Below are 23,313 nucleotides of genomic sequence, written 5' to 3'. Positions count from 1 at the left end.
TGTGTTTGTGGGTCACAGCCACTGCTGGGAATCTCTGATGGTAATACAGTAAGGCTATAGTGGACTACTCCAAAGATGTTAACCCTAACAATCAACCATACACTCCCTCACTGTCAATCACTGTATCCTCTTGTCTCTCTCTCTCTCTCTCTCTCTCTCTCAAAAAAACACACACACACACACACACACACACACACACACAAAAAAGGGAAACAAACAAGCATTTGTGCACACGCACACACACACACACACACACACACACACACACAGTCATACACACATGGTAAAGAGGAACGACCACACAGAGAGAATCGGGGAATCCAGATGCACACATGCGCTTGGACGATGGGTGGCTTTTATGTTAGCACCTTGTCACCTTGTTTTGTGCAAATCATCCCCTAGTTCATAGTTCAGAGTTCAAAAGTTCAAGAGTTCATAGAAAGAATAAAATCTGCTCACCTTTTCCACAGGTGGTTAACTATGCATATATGCCAAACATTCATATATAGATCTATATACTTTTTGTTTTTCAAAAATTTATATGAAATCTATCATATATACATTGCTTGTGATTTAAAAAAGAAAAAGAACATTTTTGTAGTTTGATAATTTTTACAAGTGTAAGTACGTTTAGAATGGACAGGATATTACATCTTTTTTTCGGTCACTCTAAAATTCTAATGAGTGAAAGATTTAAGTTTCATTTTCCACACGCTACAAAATCTACCCCACAGTTTCCGAGGGTAACAAATCAACAAAGAAAAAAAGAAGAAGAAGAAAAAAAAGACAAAATAACAACACAAAAAGTCCATATAAGTCTGAGGACGTACTGTAACACTGGAGTCAGAAGTAAAATAATCAGTGAGGTCACAGTGAGGCAGTGAGTGCTATTCCTACAACCCAGATACAACGTTATATTCACCACCCGTTTTTACAAACTGCTAGCATATAATAAAAAAGACAGAAAAGAAAAAGGATGCACACAACTTCTCGCTAAGTGAAACTGCTGTGGCGAACTGACTGGATGCTGCTGATGTACGGAGGTTTTTTAGAGGTAATAAAGATTACCTGGCTGCCTGTTAGAGAAAAGCTATGGATAAAATGCTTTTTGTTGCGTGAATAAAACTCACTGTTTCTCACTGCCAGCAGAAGCTACTCATGAGTACAATTGCAGATTTTGCATTGTTAAAAGAAAAGTCAGTTGTTGTTTTTTACAACCTGGGTCTTATTTGTAGAGTTCCGACTGCCACCGTTTATGATAATATTTTACTTACTAAGTAAGTCGTAGAGATAGAGGGAAGCAGCGAAGTTGCAAGACACTGCCAGGTTGTAAAAAACTGAATTTTCTTTAAGACCTTACAGAGGTGTTCCCATCCCCACAGCCTGATAGACTACAGACACATTTCCTGCAGTGGCATTTCAGAAGGGCACAGACTGTTTGTCTTGCTAATTTAAAACCATGTATGACATGTTTTTGTTGGTTATACTCCAGGAAAAAGTAAGGAAAACAAACATTTGATTTATTTCAACAGTTAAGCTTGATTTGGCCAGGCTCACTCACTTGGTTTCCTTCTGCAGTGAAAGTCAAATCTGAAAGAGATTTCGGTTACACTTTACTTGAAGGTATCTACATAAGAGTGACGTGACACTGTCATGAACGTGTCATAAACATTATAAACAAGTCATAAACGTTTATGACATAACGCTTCTGTCAGACAGTGTCATTCGTTTTTTGTCATGACAAGTTAGGGCTAGGGCTCATGTGTTCATGACAGCGTCATGTCACTCTTATGTAGACACCTTCAAGTAAAGTGTTACCAAGATTTCTGCTATCTTCCATGATCCTTTCCTCTCTACTGGTGATGAGAAACATCCCAGTGTTTCCTTCTTCCACTATACCAGAACTTGTGCTGGACTGACAAGCATCATCAGGGGTCACAGGGATGGAGATTTTACTAGCATAACATTTTTTTTCAGACTGTGGTGGTGTTAAAATGTCCTCACAGATAAGAATTTAAATAGTCATAAAACAACAGCCAACAACCTCTCCATGCTAGTGCCCCAAACGTCCATCCCTGAGTGATAAATAGGCAACAGATGAAGAGCCCCTTTTACCAATTAGCTGTCAGAACCACGTCAGTCAGATCTCTAGCTGAAGCAGTAGGGATGGGTGTCAACTGGGGTCTCAGCCTCACATTACGGGATGCCCTTTAGTATGAAGGAAGACCGTAAGAAAATAAAAACAAACATCAAACTCTCTGTCTAAGACATAATGCAACTCGTCATGCTACGGTTCAAGAAAGGATGACCATAAGGAAAGTTGTATACCTATGACAAAAATTTCATTTCCGTATCTATATACTTTTTTTTATTTCAAATATATATATATATATATATATATATATATATATATATATATATATATATATATATATATATATATATATATATATATATATTGGTAGAAATGAGTAAACTATTGGTGGAATAAATTTAAAGACTTCTCTCTGCCTTCTATACTAAAAACCAAAAACAGGTGCAGATTAATTTATTACATTTCCTCTTTGCAATATTGTCTTTTCTTCTGAAAGCTATATTTAGATACATATATATCATATTTTATTATACCTCTATATAATATTCCCTTTGGAAAACCAAATAAATTGATTATGAAAAAAGCCACGAGTGTTGGTTAAACATTCTCCAAATATAATAGATAGCACAGTCTGGGTACCAAGGCGTATTGATTTTCTCCCGTGGTTTACTTGGTGGAGCGCCACCTCTGGGCTCGAAAGTCTTCGGTTTAAAAACAACAGCAGGTATAGAGGGGACACACCTTTTCAGAGTTGTGTCAGCACTATGTCCATAGTCCTGTGTTCATCATTGTTGATCTCTGTATAAATATTTTGAAAGGCAACTGAGCTTTCTGTTTGGAACGAAAATTCTTCCTCCTCCTCCTTTACTCAAACTGCAAAAGGCTTTCAGAGGCCTAATAGATGGAGGGATAGAGGTAGAGAGGAGAGGAGGGAATGGTGAGAGAAAAAGTGTGGGTGTTAGTAAGGGAACAACTGAAGCTTTTCACAAATCAAATGTTTTAATTGGAGCTCATGCAATTCTTCTCGGCAAAGAAAGACCAGAGCCCATTTTGAGGTCTGATCTAATTGGCTGCAGGCAAGGAGGTGGGCAGACATTAAGGGCCGAGGACAGGGGCCAAATGTATTGACTCCACCTCTTCAGTGCAGTGCTAAGTGCAGGGTATTAATGCAGAACGGGAACATGAAGTGTCGCTAAGGTACACAGGTAAACATTTGTGATGCAGAACATAAAAGCAGCCGGAGTAAAAGAGGAGCGGCCCCTATCTTTTCTATTTTATCAACTCTATATCTTGCCCGCTGTATCTTCGTCTTTCTCTCCATCTGTTGCTGTGTCTCAGGGCAGGGGTCAGCTCTCTAGCAGCATTTTTAGTGCTCGTTCAATGTTCATGCGGTGTCCGACTCGTGTCACTCCTAGCTCTGCAAAGTCTTCCTTGGTTAGAGCTGGGAGGTGAGAGCCTTCGATCTCATGCTCCTGAAACCCTGCTCTGTGCTCCCCCAGATTGATGCTCTCCAGCCAGTCGCCGACATCGTACTTATTCCAGAGGTGGAGGGGTTTCTGGTGGAAGGGTCGGAGGGCTAAAAGTGGTGACCCCAGGCCAGGGGAATGGGAAGGTGATGGGGACGGGGAGCGAGAGCGGGAACGGGCGCTGGAGCTCCTCATTACAAAGCGAACCTCTTTAGGCTCCTGGGGTAGGCTGAGGCTCGAGGATTTGAGGATGGTTTGTGGCGGTGTAGTCGGTGAAGTCGGTAGGCCAAAGCTTGAAAATCTTCCAAGAGGGTCACCCCGATCAGGTGAGCCTGAACCTGGGCTTGGGGTGCGTCGGGTGACGGGGTAACGGCTGCCAGGGCGGATGGTGTATGTGGTGCCATAACTCCTTTGAGAAATGGTGTGGAGCTCCCCTAGGCTGCTGAAAAGTCTGGTGGAGACAGACAGAGAGAGGGTTTCAGAAATGTTAACAGAGGAGGTGAAGGTGAACAAAGTGAAAATAAAGAAGAACAAAAGGAGACCAAGCTTTGGGTTATATGTATTATTAACCGCTATATGTTCTTCTGAGTTTAAGTTAGTGTAGGCTTGAGGTTAATGACAGACAAAGCTAGTCTCACATCACATCGACAACAAAGCAGCAAGCTGCACTCATTGGTTATGAGTTTCTGATATTATTTACAGCTTTGGATACAACTCTTTTTACTACTTAATCATGAATATGTCACATAAGACTTGCGTCACTATTTTAAGTAATACATTAACTATGCAAGATACGACGGCACTGTTTTCACTGACACCCATCCTACACTAGTACAATAGTCCATCTGACTATTACTGAAAGTCCTTTTCCTCTCATGACTTTAATTCAAAGTTACTTCCTGTTAAGGCATATGATATGCTTCCCTATAGTGATCACAGTGACCCACAAACAGCAAAAGGCTTACAATTAGATTACAGTTATCAGTTTTACATTACAACTACAGACTGCATAACCTGAAAGCACTGAATTCATATTTTACAGTACAAACACGCATACGCACACACGTGCACGCACATACACACACACACTTTTATGAGAATTATAGTGTATAAAGAAAACATTTATCACGTCTGTTAAAGGCCAAATGAAGGTACACAAAGCAGCATCTTTTTCCAAAGCTTAGCTTCATTTCATCAAACTTGTACTTATTTACTCTGAAGTGCAGCTAACACTTAATTAAATTCAGTAATTCAACCATTTCAGAAATCTCAGTGACCAACCAACCCAATCTTACCATCTGCAGCATGAAATAGAAGAATTATACTTACACAATCTGGCAATAATTCCTAAGCAGTAAGAATCTGACACTGTAACAACAGGCACCTCAGTATATTCCAAAAGAGCAATAAATGCTGGTTTATCTACCTTTTTACACCAGACCCTCTTCTGAAAATAATAACATCAATTTGTGAAAAGAAGTCTGAAAGTGGCTGATTAGTACACTACTGATCTAATGGAGGAACAGATGGTCAGAAAAGAGAAGAGGGATGGATTAGATTAAGTCTAACATTAAAGTTTTGTCTAGCTTGGTGCAAGCAGGGAGAAGCAGAAAAGAGGAGGCCTAAATGTGGTAAGAGTTGGTGCAATGGTGTCTGTGTTATTCATGCATGTTAGTGAGTGTCTTATGTACAAGTGTGGCACATGTTTCTCCTCTACTGCATGTGTTACAAACGTTGATGTGGACTAAAGAGTGTAATGGAACAAGGCAGCGCCAAGCTGGAAAAATCAGAATCAAAATTGATCAGACTACAGGGAGCCGACGGATATGAGATGAGCTCCATGCGCACTTACACAGTCGTCCTGCCCTCCTGGGCGCACAGTCAGTTCTAGACCAATCAGATCAGAGCAGCAGGGCGGAGCATGCAAGGTGAGCAGAGAGAGAGCAATGGGAGAGAATGTTAGCATCACTCCATGAGACGCAGCCTGCCAACCAGACTCATAGTCTGCTTCAGCCACCTCTGCTGTCTTTGACACGCCTTATGTGTGTGTACAGGTGTGTGCAAGTGGCTGTATGAGTGTTGCTGTGAGTACATGTATTTATGTATGTGTGTTATTGATGCATAAGCATGACAAAGACAGCAGAGGTGGCTTTAGCACTGGAAGGTCTGACCAGTGGGCTACATGAGAGAGAAATGAGCACACTATTCACATATCAAACACTGCACAAACAAAAGAAAAACAAATAAAAGGCGGGCACATGTCCCTTGACTTTGGTGATTGCTTTTGTATTTATTCTGAAATGATGGACTAAAACAACTACTGTTCTCGTTGGCAAACACACATTTGTTTTAGTTCAAGTAGTCATTTACATTTGAATGTGCTGTATATAAGGGTTGTGTTTATGTGTTTTATAATCAAGAGATACAAATTGAAAATATAAATTATATAAACATATTTTGTTCTGTTTTAGCGTGGTTTAAGAAACCTACAGTGTCCAATAAGCAAGTCAGTCAGGGACCATGGCCATCCTCAACACAATCACTGAAAAACAAAACAAAGTTATGCAAATTACATGAACAGAGAAGAACAGAAAACCAAAGAGCACAAATGAAATCAAATGAAAACCACAGGTTTCTAAAACCACCCAAAAATATGATACACAGCATGTGAACGAGGTGGATACAAGAGAGACAAAATACAGCAGCATGTGTGGTTTTTGAAGTGGTTGAAATGGAGCACACAGTGGATGGGGTAAGTGATGGAGTAACACTGCAGTTAAGGGGGCCTATGCTACATGTGAAATGCTCCAGTAGGTGAGGAGAAACAATTGCAGAGGCAGAGAGAGACAGAGAGGGAGAGAGAGAAATAATGGTGTGCATGATCATCTTTGTCACAGCCGAGGGCAATCAGCTGTTGGAAACGGATGGAAATAGTGAGGATGAATTTGATTGCATAATCTCAGGAGAGGATGAGCCCAATCATGAGTGAGTGTTCTATGATATGTTGTATTTGATATCATGGCCACCTGTTCCATCCAGGGATCATGATGTTGTTGAAGTACGGACTTATGATTGATGGCTGAATTTGGCTCAATGTCGCATGGTGACTTCATATTCCATTTGTGGTCACCCAGGCAATGCATTGTCTTAAGCAATAGGAATGAATGAGCTTTTCAACCCAAACTATTTTGGTAACAGACTATACTACTAGTAAAGGAATGGGACTGCAAAACGTGCTTATGATGCTTTTTCAATGCTTTTACAATGCACAATAGTTTATGCTTACACATCTGTTTTCATAAAAAAAAAAAAAAAAAAGATGGTCTAAATACATGACATTGCTTCATTTATGGAGGTGCTGGAGGTCAATTCTGCATCGGAGATGTCCAGAAGCAACAACAAGGCGTAGCAGCAGCAGACTTCTGTTAACACCAAACTACACTAGTCAGCATAAAACAGCCAATAGCTAGCCATACTGATCAATTTTTGAAAGACTTTCCATTCTTGGATGGCTATGTAAATACTTTAGTTGACAGCTGGATGAAAGCTGAAAAATGTGAAGCACTTTGGTCCCAGTTGTGGAGAGTTGGTCAGCACCTCCTACCAATGTTAATACAATGAGAGGACTAGGGTTGGGCATCGTTTAGATTTTAACGATTCTGATTCCAATTCCGATTCTTCCTTTTGATTCTGGTTCTTATTGATTCTCGATTCCGATTCTTTGAGAGGTGGAGTTTAAACGGGTCACATGCTTATTTTTTACAAATAAAGGAAAGTTTTATTTTGAGTCAATGGTGGTTTGCAGTTTTACCGCTTTTTCAATGTAAAATAAAGCCAGACTAGAGCGCTGCTTACTGTGCTCCAAGGCTGCAACACAACAAGAGCCTGGCCGCTTCGGAAACTAAAACTTGCGCATGTTAAATTGGGAAGCGATGATCGGATTTGAAACCAAATCCTCTAAACGATTCTAAACGATTCCAATAAAGAAACTAAAAAAAGTAATTTTTGAAACGATTCCAAGTAGGAATCGGTTCTCGATGCCCAACCCTAGAGAGGACTAAAAAATAGTCTCTTCTAAATCTTAGATTGTCTATTCACATCTTTCAGCTCCTCTTAATCAGCAGTGAAGTATAGTGAACATGAAAGCAAAACTGTCCACCCACCTTATTCATTTGAACAGAAATGAGGACACGGGTAGAAGAAAGAAGAGGAGCAAGGCTATAAATCCGCTGTGCCTACAAACTCCTGAGCTCTTTGAAAGCTACATTTTGATTCATAAATTACTGTGAATGAAGGATTCTACTGAAGAGCCCCTTAAAATCATCAATTAGTGTCAATTCCATGGCAGAATAAAACCACAATGGGCAAGCATGTGTTCTTACAACCTGCCAAACCATAAAAAGACAACCGGGCCAAATCCTGAGTAGATCAAAAGAGAAGCCTTTTATTTGTCCTAATTCTTTCAATTTTGTACCAATGTTCTACAGATTAATAATTGTAATCTTACTTTCACTTTCTACACAAATGAGCACTGATTCGACTATGTTACCTCTGTACAATAGTCTTTGACTCAATAAAAAACATTGTGTTAAAAGAAAAAGAGAAGACATTTGACAGTTACTCCCCATGGTCAGGTCTTTGTCTGGTACTGGTCGCGTCATTAACATGGCTGTTAATGCCAGGATTGTGAGGGGATGATTTTAACGTGACACACCATTATAGTTTAGTCATGTTCAAATACTTCTGAAAATACATCCTTAAATCTTTGAGGTTATCACTGATATTACTGTAGGATGGGAGGAGTTGATAAGAAGGAAACTACAATTTCTGGTCTTATCAAATTTATATCAGTGATGGCTGCAAAGAGATGTGGATATAAAGATGTATTGTGCATTATTTGAACATGGACTCTGGGAAAAGCTCAAGGAAAAGATGGAAGGGTAGCTACTAGCAGGGCCAAAGGTTAGAACCCAACAGGGTGTGTGTGAGATGAGGAGAGCCTTTCAGAAAGTGCGTGCCTCCAAACCCTGTTACCTTGTTTACAACAACAGATAATCTACTACTACTGTACCACACACACACACACACACACACACACACACACACACACACACACACACACACACACACAATAAATCAGGTGATGCAAACAAGGTAACGTAATACAGTAGTTTGAACAAAACACATAAAACAAAATGTATAAAAATAGTTTTTATCTTTTAATGGGATTGGTTGATTGGCTTGTTAGGAAAAAATATATAAAAAAGCTTAAGTTTACCCTAGGGGCTATAACCTTAAGGTTTACTCTCTTCGGTGTCTTCACATCTGCAGAAATATAAAGGACTTCATTGTACTTTCAGGTATGGTGTGGAAATAAGAAACCCACAGATAACAGACAAAACAGCACTGTGCTTCAGATACTTTAGATAACCCCAGTGTCGCTGTGTTTGTCTTTGACTCTTTTCTATGCTTCATATTGGCTTTTTATTTACTGAAGTTGCAACATACTGTATGACCAATAGAAAGGTATAGCACATATTAACAATGTTGTTACACTAACATCTCAGCTAATGCCAACAATGCTGGTGACCTCTTATCTCATTACTGCTTACCATCATAGTGGACTGGCCTAAATATGGATTCATTTGCATGTTTATGTATGTTTAGAAATGTGAGTAAAACCAAATCATGCCGACATCTTTGACTCAGCCTCCAGGTTTCCCTCTTTCCAGAGAAATGTGATCAGATGTAAGACTAAAATAGACTCAAAATAATTGTTTATAAATTATGTTTGCTTTTAAATAATAAATGAAAACGTCTATGTTTCCAATTGCTCTTCCAGTGGGCTTGTTTTTGCAAAAAAAAGGCAAGATTAACAGATTATCGGCGGTAAACTAATTGATAATAATAATAATAATTGATCTAAATAAAGAGTAAAATAAAATGGGGGTAACCAGGAGAAAAGAAGGCTTGCAATTCCTTGTGAGGAGGTTGAAGACCTCTACTTCATCAGAAAATAATTAAACCCAGTGTCTGACAAGTATGCAATTTTAATTCATAAAGACCCTTCTTTCTGATGCTGGGCACTGGAATTGCTTTAGATTGCTAACTCTCTCTATCATGCCCACAGTGATGCGTGAGGTCAGGAAATGGTCAGGCCAATCAGAGGCCACCCTACAGTCTCTGCACTACACAACGTAGTCTGGAGCACGTTCCAGGACACCACTGTCAACGTCACTGATATTGAGTCACTGAGTTTGTGGTAGATTTAATTTGTAAAACAACACAAGCAACTTTGCCCAAAACTACAGTTAAATCATTCCACAACCAAAAACCATGGATTACCAGAACCATCCCAGGTGCCATAAACACACGCAATGTCACATTCAAATTAGGAATGCAGTCTAGAAACATCAATAATTATAAAGCAACAGCCTACAATATGAGAAGAGCAGTAAAGGAGGCAAAAAGGGACAACAGGAAGAAAGTGGAACTACAGTTCCAGGAGAACAACCCCAAGATCATGTGGCAAATTCTAAGAATTATGACAGGTTACAAGTCCTCCCCCTCCTCCTTGTCAAGTGCTGATGCGTCTATAGCAAGTGAGCTTAACACATTTTATGCTCACTTTGAGGCTATCGGCAGCCAACAAGCAAAAACAGCTAAAGCAAAGGTTAATGGATGGGTGGGTGCACCTCTCACACCCTTCTCTCTTTCTGTGCATGAAGTCAGGAGGGCTTTCAAGCATGTGAACACCAAAAAAGCAGCAAGACCTGGCAATATCAGGGGGCGGGTCCTCAAACAGTGTGCTGACCAACTAGCGCCGATATTCACAATGACATACAACCTGTCACTTGCTCATTCTGTCATATACACATGCTTCAAGAAGTCCACCATCATTCCTGTGCCCAAGAAAACAAGACCAGCAAGCATGAATGACTATTGCCCAGTGGCACTCACCTCTGTAGTGATGAAATGCTAAGAACTTGTCAAGGATTACATCTGCTTCTATACTACCAAACACAGTGGACTTTTTACAGTTTGCCTACCGTCCCGACTGATCAGCACAAGATGCCATAGCACACATCCTCCACAGCACCCTATCTCGCCTGGAAAAGAAAGGAAGCCATGTGAGATTTCTGTTCATTGACTACAGTTCAGCATTTAACACCATAGGTCCCTCCAGGATCGTCACAAAGCTCAAGGACCGAGGATTAATCATCTCACTGTGCATGTGGATCCTTGACTTCCTGACAGGCAGACCCCAGCTGGTGAGGGTGAGCGGACACACCTCTTCCACCCTCATCTTCGACACCGGAGCACCCCAGGGCTGTGTTTTGAGCTCCCTGCTGTACTCCCTGTACAGTCACGACTGTGTAGCCACTATCTACTCCAAAACAATTATCAAGTTTGCTGATGACATAGCTGTGGTGGGCCCGGTCACAAACAACAATGAAAAGGCCTACCTGAAAGAAGTAGAAGACCTGTCCCCCTGGTGTCAGGACAACAACCTACTCGTACATGTCAGCAAGACTAAAGAGATAATAGTGGACTTTGGGAAGAAGCAGAGAAGGAACTATGCTCCCCTTAATATCAACAGGTCCTCAGAGAAAGAGCGGACATCTTCAAGTACCTTGGTGTCCACATCACGGAGTGTCCATATCACAGAGACAGCCTTTTCTTTCCGTTGAGGTTGGGCAGAAGGTACCCGATACACCAGGCCAGCAATTAGAGGCTCAGGAGGAACTTCTACCCTCAGGCCACTACGATACTAAATGAGGACACTGACTAAGACTGCCCCCCCACCCACCACATTCTGCTTTAAAATGAATCATGCATAAATTGAAGTTGAGTTTGTTACTTGTAACCCGTACGATTTAATGTGACAAATAAAATTGATTGATTGATTGATCTGAGTAAAATATATAAATAACACTTAAAATCATTACTTTAAATGTAACCATTTGTTTTGTCATTCAGTGTTAAATACAGTTTTGCAGTACTGTTTACTAGCTTTCCTCTTACCTGGCACCTGCCACAGGTGACTTTCTCCCCGGGTCAAGTGATGCTCCCATTGGTTCCTCTCCCAGTGACCTAGTGTCTTTATTTAGCTGCTGTAGTCGTGAACTGAGCTCACCCATAACAGATGGTTTTGCTCCCTCATCTACACCCAGCCCCAGTCCCAGCCCACCAAGATTGCCCAAACTCCCAATACCTAGCCCCACCCCTTGCCCACGAGGCTCCACTGGGTCCCCCCATAGCTTGGACCTCCGCTGGAAGAGGTAGCGCGGCTTGGTGGGGGCTAGTCCAGTCACTGAGGCTGAACCACCAGAGGGCAGCCCAACTCCTCCAGCTGCAGCAGCAGCCAGGGCAGCAGCCTGTTGTTGTGATAGCAGCTCGCTGTCAGAGCTCTGCTTCAGCAAAGGGTCCCTGAAGGTGACGGGGCCTTTACTGCCTCCTATCTGGGACTTAAGTCGGGGCTTAGGAGGCACTGGCGGCTTGTCGAGCACAAAAGTCTGCCCGTCGGCATAGGAGGTGTGCGTGGTGTGTGTGTCAGCAGGCTCGCCGCTTTCTGAGGACAATGTAGACATGCTGGAAACTGTGGAGATGGTGCTGGTGGTCTCGAGATGGTGGTCTCGCTCTCTGTCGCTGGAGCTGCGTGTGTCAGCCTCCTCCACGCCTGAGTCAGCCGCAGAGCCAGACTCGCCCACCGGTGGGGGCTCCAGAGGGTCAGAGGGCTTCCCTGAGACAGCTGCTGCACTGGGTAGAGGTGCCGGCTGGGGAGGCTGAGGCTTGGTGGGGGTCACCATTGGGGTTGTTGGGGTTGAGGGAGTTTGCGGTGTTGTTGTTGTAGGGGTGGTGGGAGAGGAGACAGGTTTAGTTGGGGACATTGGCGTCCCCTGTGCCTGTGCCAGGAGCCCATTAGCAAACTCATCTGGTGGTGGAACAACTCCAATCTTACGTAGCTCCTCTCTAGTTTCCTCATCACTGGAGGACAACATTGCAGGGGGCAGGGTCACTGTGTAAGGATCCACATCCTCCTCGGAGCTTCCCTGAGCCAGACTCTTCTCTTGGGCTGGACTAGCAGGACGCTGAGTTTGAGGCTGGGTCTGAAGCTTGGCCTGGGGCTGGGAGACTAGTTCAGAACCCACCCCGACAGCCTGGCCGTTACTGGTAGCATGGACCATGATAAGCCCTGCTGTTTTTTGCTGTGACGTATCCATAATACTGATCAACATACTTTTTTTATCCTCTAGTCTCTTCTCCTCCTTCCTTTCCTCTACTCTGGCCTCCATTTCCTGCCGGAATGATACAGGGGATGGGGATGTGGCCCACTGTGGTTTGGTGGGCTGGGGAACTAAAATAGATACTGGAGAGGATCCAACACCATACCCAGCTGCCTTGGCGCTTTTAGGCGAAAAAGGGGGAGTTGCGGGTGCCCCTTCCCCATGTGGAGACTCTTTGGTCTGAGGGTCAATGAATATTACTCCCTGGCCAGCCCGCTCCTGTTTAGTCCTAGGTTCTGGGCTACTAGTTGGGGACTGGCTCTGGGAGGTCAGTGCTCTCTCCCTTGCGGCCAGCGCAAGAGCCAGTGGAGAGTTGGGGTCCAGGGGTTTTCCTGTGAGCGGATGGATAAAGGTGGTCCCACTAGGTGAGGGGCTTAGTGCCAAGGCAGGGGGAGGCAGCTGTCCCAGCTCTCGGGTGAGCATCCGTTCATCGATGGAGTGAGACTGAGTCAGAGAGGGGGAGTCAGAGCTTGTGGTAGACGCCCCCTCCATGGTTCCAACAGAAAGGAAGACAGTGGATTTCCGTCGTTCTTCTAGGCGACGCTCACGATCCTTCACTGCTCCAGCTATTGCAGCGGCAAAAGGTCCCTTACCCTGAAACATCATCTCTCCCTGGGCACGCAAACGCTCTCGCTCAGCCATCAGCTGCTGCTGGTAGTAGTCTGCACGGCTGGTGTGTGTTTGTCCATGGGTATAAGGGTGTCGTCCTGAGGGTGAGCTCTCTCTGGAATGGGCAGCAGCTAAGGCCAAACTTGCTTTTTCTTGTGCATCTTCCACCTGCAGTAAGACAAAGATAATCAGCCAAAGATGTCAAAGTTAGAGCGTCTTTGACACTAAATTATCCTCAACATGTAACCTACCTGTAGTTGTTTCACCAGGGGACTTTTCTTCCTCTGTGGCTTGGTGGGAGTGTACAGTCCAATGCTAAATTGACCAACATTAGCATAAGGGTTGTCAATAACCCGTCCCTTCCTTTTGATTCGCTCAGGTGGAGTAGCAGCAGAAGGACGGGGAATTTCTGTAGCTTCTACAGGTAGATGGGAAGAGTCCTGGAGGATGATCATGGAGCGGGCTTTCTTCTGTCTCTCTAAATGTGTGGCCTGCCGCTGAGCAGCCTCGTAAGGCAGGTCCAAGGAGGAGGGCTTGAAGCTGGAGCGTCCCCCAGGCTCATGGCCCTGACTCTGGGTCCTAGATGGAGGAGGAGGCGGACAGAAGGCTGGGGGAGGACCAGTGTCTAGGTAGTAGGTGGGTGGAGGAGGAGGTGCCGTTTGTGGAGGTGGAGGGATGGGATGGGGCTGTGAGTGGTCTCGGAGGCTGTCTGTCATAGAGGAACTGCGGGGAAATCTGTGCTCCTCTGCAAGGGCTGACAGCTGATCCTCCTCAGTGGCACCTGATGAGGGAGGGAAGAGCAAAGATCTTCTGGTGACCGGGAGTAAACTAATGAACTAGTTCCACAGCTGCTTGCTGAAAAATATACTGCAATGCATCCATCTGTAAATCTGTTAACTCACACATTTAATTATGTATCAGGTGTCTCAAACCCAGCCATACAATATTTTACTTACTTACTTACTATTTTTTGACTTATTTAACAATTAATTTAACATTCGTTTACTGAGTGTACTTGAGAACAAGAAAACATTTTAATAATAAAGAGTATTAATAATGTATGTGTATATCTACTCTTGAAATAGGCTCTGTACTTTAACATCTGCTCTGCAAGTCTGTTTCTGTGAATATCCAATAAGCACATGTGCACATTCTGAACATGTAAAGCAATGTTAGTATATTTTTGTAACCATGTTAACATTTGTTCATCTGTATTTCTTGTTAACAGCAACTTTGATTGATGAGGATGCAGCTTCATCTTCAGTATTTTCTATTTGTTGTCCTGCTGTCTAAATGCTTTGTGGGTGTAGTGATGCACTTTAACAAAAAAAAAAAGAATAAAGCTTCCTTAACTTCTATTCTCTACATGTCAATATATTACCTATAAGCATACTGCAAATAAGATACACTATCATTCACCTTATTTGAATATGTACAGGATGGGTGATTGTTTTACCAAATGACTTGGTCCTGGACATCCCCTTTGGTAGTGGTATGTGACCTCTCTCAATGCCTGGGTGAAGACCTCCATGTAGAGTCATCCCTTGTCTCTCAAACAGTGACTGCAGCACAACCATACAGAGAACAGACTGTGTTATGAAACACAGTTATAATGCATTTAAAGATTCATAAAAAACTTCTAAAAACTGTATACAGAATATCAACAACAAAGTAGCACAAAGCAGTGCATGTGTACATGTGTGCAGCGTAGCACAGTGCTGTGTAGCCCAGGTGTTTTTGAGTATGTTATTTGTCAGATTGAGTTTTATGTATACCAGCACAGTGGCATATGCTGTCTGCCAGTGTGCTGTGTGTAGGTGCACTCACACTGATCTCTGCTGGTGTTATTCTCCTGCTGGTAGGCCTTTGTTTGACAGTAGCTGCTCTGTAATCTGCCTCCGGGGTCTGAGAACGCAAGATAGACTCCTGGGATGCCAACATCTCATCTAGTCTCTCTGTTGAGAAGGAAATTAGCCACAACTAAATACTGAGACATAAGACCAGGGGAACATTGTGTGTCATCATTTCTGACATTGCTAACAAATTAGAGAATACAAATTGTGAGTAAATTGGCATTTCCAAAATGTAGCTTTACAGTACTGCTCTATGGTATTGTACAACATTACTGTACTATCTCAATACTCGTTCAATGTGTTTCCTTGATGACCACTAGGGAGTGAGCACTAAGAATTGAAAGAGACAGAGAAAGAGAGAAAAAAAGACAAAAGGTGGAGAAAGAGAGAGAGTCCACATTTTTCAAGTGTTCTGCTCTTCAGCTCTAAACACTGCTTTAATTGACACAGCAGTGATAAATCATCTTTATGACATTCAGAGAGGTGTCAATTTCTTGCCTCAGACTCACCTCCTCTTCTCCTCCGAGCAGAAGCTTGGTGGGAAAAAGATAGCGTCAGCAGAGGAGGGGAAATGACAAGAACAAGCCAACAGAAGTGACTATTCTAAAAGTTAGGAGACACACCGAGTTTTAATGACAAAGGGAAAGCATAAATGTGACAGAAAAGAAAGACAAGAGTTTGCATGCCAGCTATCTGGCACTCACCCAGTTCCTCCAGCTCAGCAGTCATCGACTTAGAGCGCAGTGTCAGGGTGGTGCTGGGAGCTCTCTTGGGTGGTGGGGGAGCTGTGGAGAAAAGGCATGGTGTTGAGGATGAAGTTGAGGGGGATGAAGATCCTTTGGATTTGCGGCTGAGTGCCTTCATGGCATCCCCCAGACGGCCAGCCCATCCCGTCTTCACTGCTTTGATCTGGTCAAAAGACGAACTGGACGGCTCCCACTTAGCCAGAACCTTGTTCAGGCTACGGTTGGAGCCCGACTTCTTCATGTTTTACTCTTTGTTGGTCCGATGACTTGTTTATCTGTCTCCAAGACATTCAGTTTTCTAGTCTTTGTGCTGCAAGAATTTCTCTCTGTTGAGGAGCCCAGAGCCAGCAAATGAGTAGCTCAGTCCAGTCTGTAACATCCCTAGTTTTCTGAATCCTCCAATTACACACAGAACAACAGAATGTGTCTGCCACAATAGGCAGAATGAGTAAAATAAGTGTGGCAAGCAGAGGGAGAAAGTCGTCCATCTTAATTCTTATATGCTGCCTGTCTGAAATTTAGCAGGTGTGTATCAGACAGAGATGTGCTGACACAATGGCTTACACACACATGCATATCCTCCCACTTGCGGGACCACATGCAGATACACAGAGAAAACTCTCTGAGGAAGGACATCATGATATGTGGGCTGATAGATGAAAAAATGACAGTGAATTCAACAGCTAAGAAAAATGATGCGCTGCAGACTATATACCCCAAAGCTCATGGGAGACTGGGCTGATATCGTCCCACTCAAAGCGGTAAAACAGATCGAACTAATAAAAGCTTCAAAATGCAAATGACAGAGTTACAGGTTTCAATAAAAGGATTTAAATCAGGTTACAAGAAACACTGTAATTAACCAAATTACAAAAATAAGGTGGTCATGTATTTAAGCATGTTAAGTCTGCAGTAACAGCGTAATGCCACGCAGTCGGACAGAGATCCTAAAGTCACATACAGCAGCAGTCTCTAGATGCTTTAACAAACCCAAGTTTCCTTTCAATACCCCACAATACAACTAGATCAGCTCACTCTCTCCGAAAATGGCCAGCTAGCATTCAGTGCACCACTGTAGAGCGATAGATCTCTAAATCCCACAGATGCCCTCGTGCCTTACTAGAGTCTAACTCTCCTGCTGCTGTCAGCAGCTGCAGATCTAGTGTACGTATGCCATCCTGGGTACAGTCCATATCAAACTTCAAATCTTCATTTCTTCACCAGTCTGCACATTCTGGTACAGTAGCAGGGAGCAGAGGAGATAGAGGAGGACGGAGAACGAGAAAGGAACAGAGACAGAGTCAGAGGGAGAGAGAGACGCTTTTGCTGTAATGTAATGCTTAATTCAAACATGCAGTGTAGTCACCATGGCAACGGTGGCAGTAGTGAGGCCCTGCATAATGCAGAGAATGTGTGTTTTGTGTGTGAGTGCGTGTGAGAGCATGCGTCTGTGCGTTTTTGCAAAGGTGCGGCACAGTAGAAGCAGTGCAGAAGGCGAGGGTGTTCAACACAGCTTAGGATGTAAAAAAAAAGAAGACATTTTGGAGAAGTTTGAAACAGAAGCGAAGAATTCCGTTCTCGGCTCTGAAACACTTAACATGCTCTATCTTTTCTACAGCTGTTTGCACCGTCTGTGTCTCAGCACTGGAATTAGTCTGTCCAGCTTTTCAACATCCATTGTCTTTTTAGTAGGGCTGTCAATCGATTAAAAAATTTAATCTAATTAATTACATACTCTGTGATTAATTAATCAAAATTAATCGCATACATAATTAACGGTGCCTGAAACGATACTTTTTAAGAAAGTAAAAAAAGAAAAGAAAAGGGTACTAAACAACAGTTGGTGGCATTAAAGAACGGCTTGTTTATTGCTAAGGCCATATGGTCAAAATGAAATGATTTAATAATAATGTATAACAATAACAATAACTAATTTCACTAGTAAATTGCTGTTGAAGGACAAAAACAACCAACAAATTAACGCGTTATTTTGACAGCCCTACTTTTTAGTCTACCTCACTACTTCTATCACCTGCCGTATATCTGTGGTCTCAGCAGCTTACACACAGGTAGAGATAAGCAAGCTGTAATGGAGGCGACAATGACTTGGGAACACAAAAAGACGCAAATAAATGGACATGAACCACTAAGACAAAGGCACTATAAATAAATGCAATTATGCCTACATATTGTCATGTAGTTGAAATCTACCATGATGGTGCTATATTGCAGAAATGCCTTAAAGTTGTAGTCCGTAAGATTTGAGTTAGGGTTAGGGTTGTTTCTAGGGGCAGCTTTGGCAGTAAGATGTAATTGCAGGCATGCCTCTGGGACCTTATCTCCCAGAGTTCCTTTCAAAAACGAACAGTGTCGACTGAATGACGTCGTTAGATTGCTGTGCGATGCCTTCACATGCGCCAGTCCAGTACAGATAGCAGTTTAGTCTAAGATGAGCTAAGAGCTTATACATCCATGAAGATGCGAGCCTTCTCTCATTTAGACTGGAAACAAGAGGAAACAGTTAGCCTGGCTCTGTCCAAAGGTAACACAATCTACCTACCGTCACCTTGAAAGCTCATTAATTAACACATTCTTGTTTGTTTAATCCATACAAAACCAAGGTGTAAAAATGACAAATCTGCCTTTTAAGAGGCTCTGCTGGTTGGCTGACAACCTCTCAGAGCAATTTAATAGTCTGACACATAATTCCCAGTAAAACAGCAAATTGTAATTCTTACACCCTTAATTTTGTATGGATTAAACAAACAAAGATATAACAAAAAGATATAACGTGTTTAGTGAGCTTTAGTGATTCTGGTGTGCGGGGTATTGTTCTTTCTTGAGAGACCCAGACTCAGTTTCCCTGTTTCTAGTCTTTTTGCTGGAAACAGAGGGGTCGTCTTATTTTCTCATCTAAGCTTATTTCCAATAATGTCAAACTTTGCTTTAATAAATCATGACAACTGAGTAAACTCTATCCGCTGAGGAAGACCATAAAATGCAGTTCAAAGCTCCAAAAAAAGGTACTAAGTTGACCTTCATTTAAGATTTCTTTTTCTCAAAATATGTTAAATTGTACATACTGGAATTAGGCATATCAAATAAAGATAAAACTTAACATAGCTAGAAGAATGATGGCAAATGTCTAGAGAAGGGTATATATATAAGAGACAAGCATAAGGAAATATACAATATACATATAAAGACAACAGGGGTGAGAGAGAGAGAGAGAGCGATCAAGAGAGACCATAAGGCCTTGAGTAGTTGAGTAGTAGATTTAGTTGATACAATACTGTCCCAATGAAACTAGGTCAAACCCATTCATCACTGTCTCTGTATCTCTATAATTGCAAAGGAGGTACACACACCACTTTACCACACACACGCGCACGCACACACACACACACACACACACACACACACACACACACACACACACACACACAATTTGCAGTGTACACAGTCCTTAGGTCATAGTGCCAGGACTGCGTGGGAGCTGAGTAATGGCGAACTGTGGTTGACATGGAAACCACATGAATATACAGCAGGGAAACGTGGCAGTAATCACCTTGACAACAGAAAACACACATATCTTACCAAGTCATCTGTACATGAAACAACTTACATGTCTCCATTGCACTACAGCTATAAAATTCATTATCAAATAACTGAGACATCCTATGACAATATACTTTAATTAAGCCGTGACTATATAATTAGTGGAACAAGTTACATTTAAATTATTTTTCATACTAATTGATATCTTTAATAATAGTTATAAAAGCACATACCCTACCGGTCAAAAGTTTGGAGTCACTTAAAAATTATTATAGACAGAATACCAGCTGAGATCAGTTGCATTGTTTTTTTAACCAGGGCAGCAGTTTTCAGATTACATTATGTTCTTACATAATTGCAAAAGGGTTCTCCAATGTTTTCTCAGTTAGCCTTTCAAAATGATATCAGATTAGTAAACAGAATGTGCCTTTGGAACATTGGATGAATGGTTGCTGATAATGGGCAATGTAGATATTGCATTAAAGATCAGCCACTTCTTTCTACAACAGTCGAGAACCCTTTTGCAATTATGTAATAAGCACATAATGTAATCTGAAAACTGCTGCCCTGATTAAAAAAAACAATGCAACTGATCTCAGCTGGTATTCTGTCTATAATAGAGTGGAATGGAAATTTCCTCAAACTTTTGACCGGTAGTGTATGTGAAGCAGAATTCCCCGTGATACATTATACAGTTACAGGATTTTTGTGACATTTCGATGTGAACAATTACATTATAGATATTACCTTTTCTACATGTGAATTGCAATATTTCATCTGTGGAAATGTGAATTTAACATAGAGGAGATTATCCTCTGGTCTTTACCTTTCTTGCGAACGACTTCCTCGGACTCAGGTTTGCGTGTGACAGACACCACCTTCATCAGCAGCCTGTTGCCCCCTTGCCGGATCAAGGACACCACCTGCTTATGGCCCACTTTCACTACATTCACCCCGTTTACCTAAGACAAAACACACAAAAGGCAGAATGAAACATGTTGACATCAGTGTAAACTTGTTTTGTTTTTTTTACAATTCTGCTGACATTAAAGCACCATAGTTACTAAATTCTGGTAAATTCATAAATGTATGTAAGAATACTTTACATGTTCAAATTTTACACTCAAATTACTTTCGGCAAATCATGTCTATTCTTTATTGGGCCGTATCCCATTCATTTGAACAAAAAAGCACCAGTCCCTCCAGGATTTCGTGATGTCGCGATCGCGCCAATTCACGCAAATTCAACCAATCACTGCGAATTTGGTGCGACTCGCAATTTTGACCAATAACCTGAAGTTTTCCGCATCTTCAACCAATCACAGCAGTCCCACGTGCACTCTGAGAGCCAATGACCAAGCGGGAGTGAGAACGGGTTGATAATTTCCTTTTGTGATATGAAGACAAGATGTGTGTGACTTGAACATCTCACATTACCAACAAAACGTACAGCGAAAGACCGTACAAAACATTTCAGACCGTCCTGCCAACCTGTATACATTTTAACATCAATGTACGCTGTAACGATTTTTCACTCTAAAGTTGGGCTGCAGCTCAGTTCCCCCCACGACTGACGCTTGCACACACACAGACACACACACAAACACACGGTGGATGCAGGAAAAAAAGGAGATGAGACGACACAATGACCTAAATTGAGGACAGCTGCGCTCGTTATTGTAAGTGCAATGATAAGTTAAAGTCAGTATTTTATCAAACCGTATGAATGTGTGTCCCAGGCCAGGATAGGAATTTAACTAACAATGTAAAAGATCTACAAGCCACTGACACATATGTTCAAATTTGATTCATTCAATAAATTATTATTTTTTGTCTTAAATCCACCAGCCATTTTCATATTATACCAACATTTGCAGCATCCTGAGCCTTTTTGGTAAGGTTACTAGGAAAACTCAGCCCAGAGTAGTTCTCCCTGAAACAAGTTTCCTTTTTATTTTTAAAGAACTATATATATAAAAAAAAATCTCTGTTCAAGGCCATTACAAGTGTGTTTAGTAATGAGATAGATACAGATGAAGAGGAAGCAAATGAAGAGCTATCCTTTATTACCTCAATGAGGAAGTCTCCTGTCCTCAGACCAGCCCTCCAGGCCACTCCCTCCACATCCACAGACTCCAGGTACTGAAGGGCAGGGAACGCTGGGGTGGGGGTGAACTCTTCAATGGGCGTCTCGGCTAAGAAGAAACAGCGAAAAACCCCGCAAATAACAGTTAATGGAAATCTATAGCTTCCTTTGATTCTTTTTTACTTTTCTATCAAACAAGATTGCCAATGACCACAACAAGATCACAAACATAAAATGTACTACATGCTGCTAATAATATTTGGAAAATGTTGGCTGCTGGTTTGAATCTGCTCTAATGTAATTTCCTTGGAGGCAATAACACATTTTTCAAAATGTCCCTTTTAGCTTTACTACAATTATTCATCAATACATTTGCACTGTGTTTAGTTCTATTTCTTGACTACAGATGTCTATATTAGGCAGGGATCCTAGTAGCCCTGAGTGCATGTACTGCTGTTGCCTCGAACACTGTTATTGATACATATAGTTGCATACAATCACATGCTCACACACTTGAAAAACTGTATGCATGTCTCAACAAAATAAACACACACACACACACACACACACACACATACAGTACACAAGCACAGTTTGTTAAATGAGTGGGCCACCACAAACTCCATTTAATCTTGGAACGAATCCAACTAAATCACTGACACATGAGAGTTCTCAAAGGACCACTAAGTGAACTGCAGTGTGTTGTGTGTGTATGTGTGAGTGTGTGTTTAAGGGTACTGGGGAGTAAAAGACAGAGTGAGTAAAATAGTGTAGGGTGAGCCAAGATCCGTGGTAGTGAGTGATGGAGCAGTAAAGCACACTCAGATTCCCGGCAAGGTGCCTGAGGGGTTGCCATGGTAACTAGCCTGAGCGGGGAGCTGGCACGTGCATGAGTAAAATGATTTTGTGGTGATGGAGATGAGTGGAGAGGCGGTATTGGTTGAAATGCACATGGTATGAAAGTAGTTGCGTGAAAATATTTTGAGAGGATAATGGACGGGAAGGATATGAAGGAGGTGGAGGAGAGCAGAGATGAGCAACAACAAGGACAGACAGAGCAAAGATGAGAGAAATAAGAGGTGGAGGGGAGAGAGGAGTGTGTCTCTACTAAAGCTGAACGCCATGTGTGGGGAACAGATGGGACAGCCAGCCGACAGCTCAGCCAAGGATGACGCCACCAATGGGGCAACACATGCTCTCTCACACACACACACACACACACACACACACACACACACACACACACACACACACACACACACACACATTGCATTTGAGTATACAAGCTGAATGTTGACCAAAGTTGGTCGTGTTGTTGACTCACACAGTAACAAAACAGACTGAGCCGTACTCAGTGACTCTGATCAACAATTTATTTGTCACATCAAAACTCCCACACTTTGAAAACAGGTAGGTAGTGAATGTTTTGGCAAAGTGTGTTTGTTTGTTTGTTTGTTTATTTGTGTGTGTGTGTGTGTGTGTGTGTGTCTCACCTTTGGCTCCCCGGAGGACAAAGCCAAACCCCTCATTTTCTTTCTTCTGTAAAACAGCATTCTTCTCCTCTATGATATAGTCACTGTGAAGTAAAGAGCAGAGGGAGAGCAAGTATGAAT

General features: G+C 42.1%; 1 protein-coding gene across 1 annotated transcript in view; it reads right to left on the bottom strand.

Annotated features, from left to right (window-relative positions):
* Positions 1 to 3,224: 3,224 nt before the first annotated feature.
* shank3a (SH3 and multiple ankyrin repeat domains 3a) overlaps positions 3,225 to 23,313 on the bottom strand; it is a 159,150-nt gene continuing 139,061 nt past the window's right edge. Inside the window, exons 15-24 of the mRNA XM_078256048.1 lie at positions 23,194 to 23,276; positions 21,685 to 21,809; positions 20,441 to 20,576; positions 16,015 to 16,095; positions 15,820 to 15,843; positions 15,285 to 15,412; positions 14,914 to 15,019; positions 13,709 to 14,238; positions 11,587 to 13,625; positions 3,225 to 4,012 (exon numbers count right to left, since the gene is read on the bottom strand). Coding sequence (XP_078112174.1) covers positions 3,442 to 4,012; positions 11,587 to 13,625; positions 13,709 to 14,238; positions 14,914 to 15,019; positions 15,285 to 15,412; positions 15,820 to 15,843; positions 16,015 to 16,095; positions 20,441 to 20,576; positions 21,685 to 21,809; positions 23,194 to 23,276 — 3,823 coding nt within the window. The 3' untranslated portion in view covers positions 3,225 to 3,441. The remainder of the gene's footprint in view (positions 4,013 to 11,586; positions 13,626 to 13,708; positions 14,239 to 14,913; positions 15,020 to 15,284; positions 15,413 to 15,819; positions 15,844 to 16,014; positions 16,096 to 20,440; positions 20,577 to 21,684; positions 21,810 to 23,193; positions 23,277 to 23,313) is intronic.

The sequence above is a fragment of the Sander vitreus genome, chromosome 8 (assembly GCF_031162955.1).
Source record: "Sander vitreus isolate 19-12246 chromosome 8, sanVit1, whole genome shotgun sequence".
Classification (NCBI taxonomy): Eukaryota; Metazoa; Chordata; class Actinopteri; order Perciformes; family Percidae; genus Sander; species Sander vitreus.
Note: the sequence above shows the minus strand (reverse complement) of the source record. Positions and strands in the feature narration are given on the sequence as shown.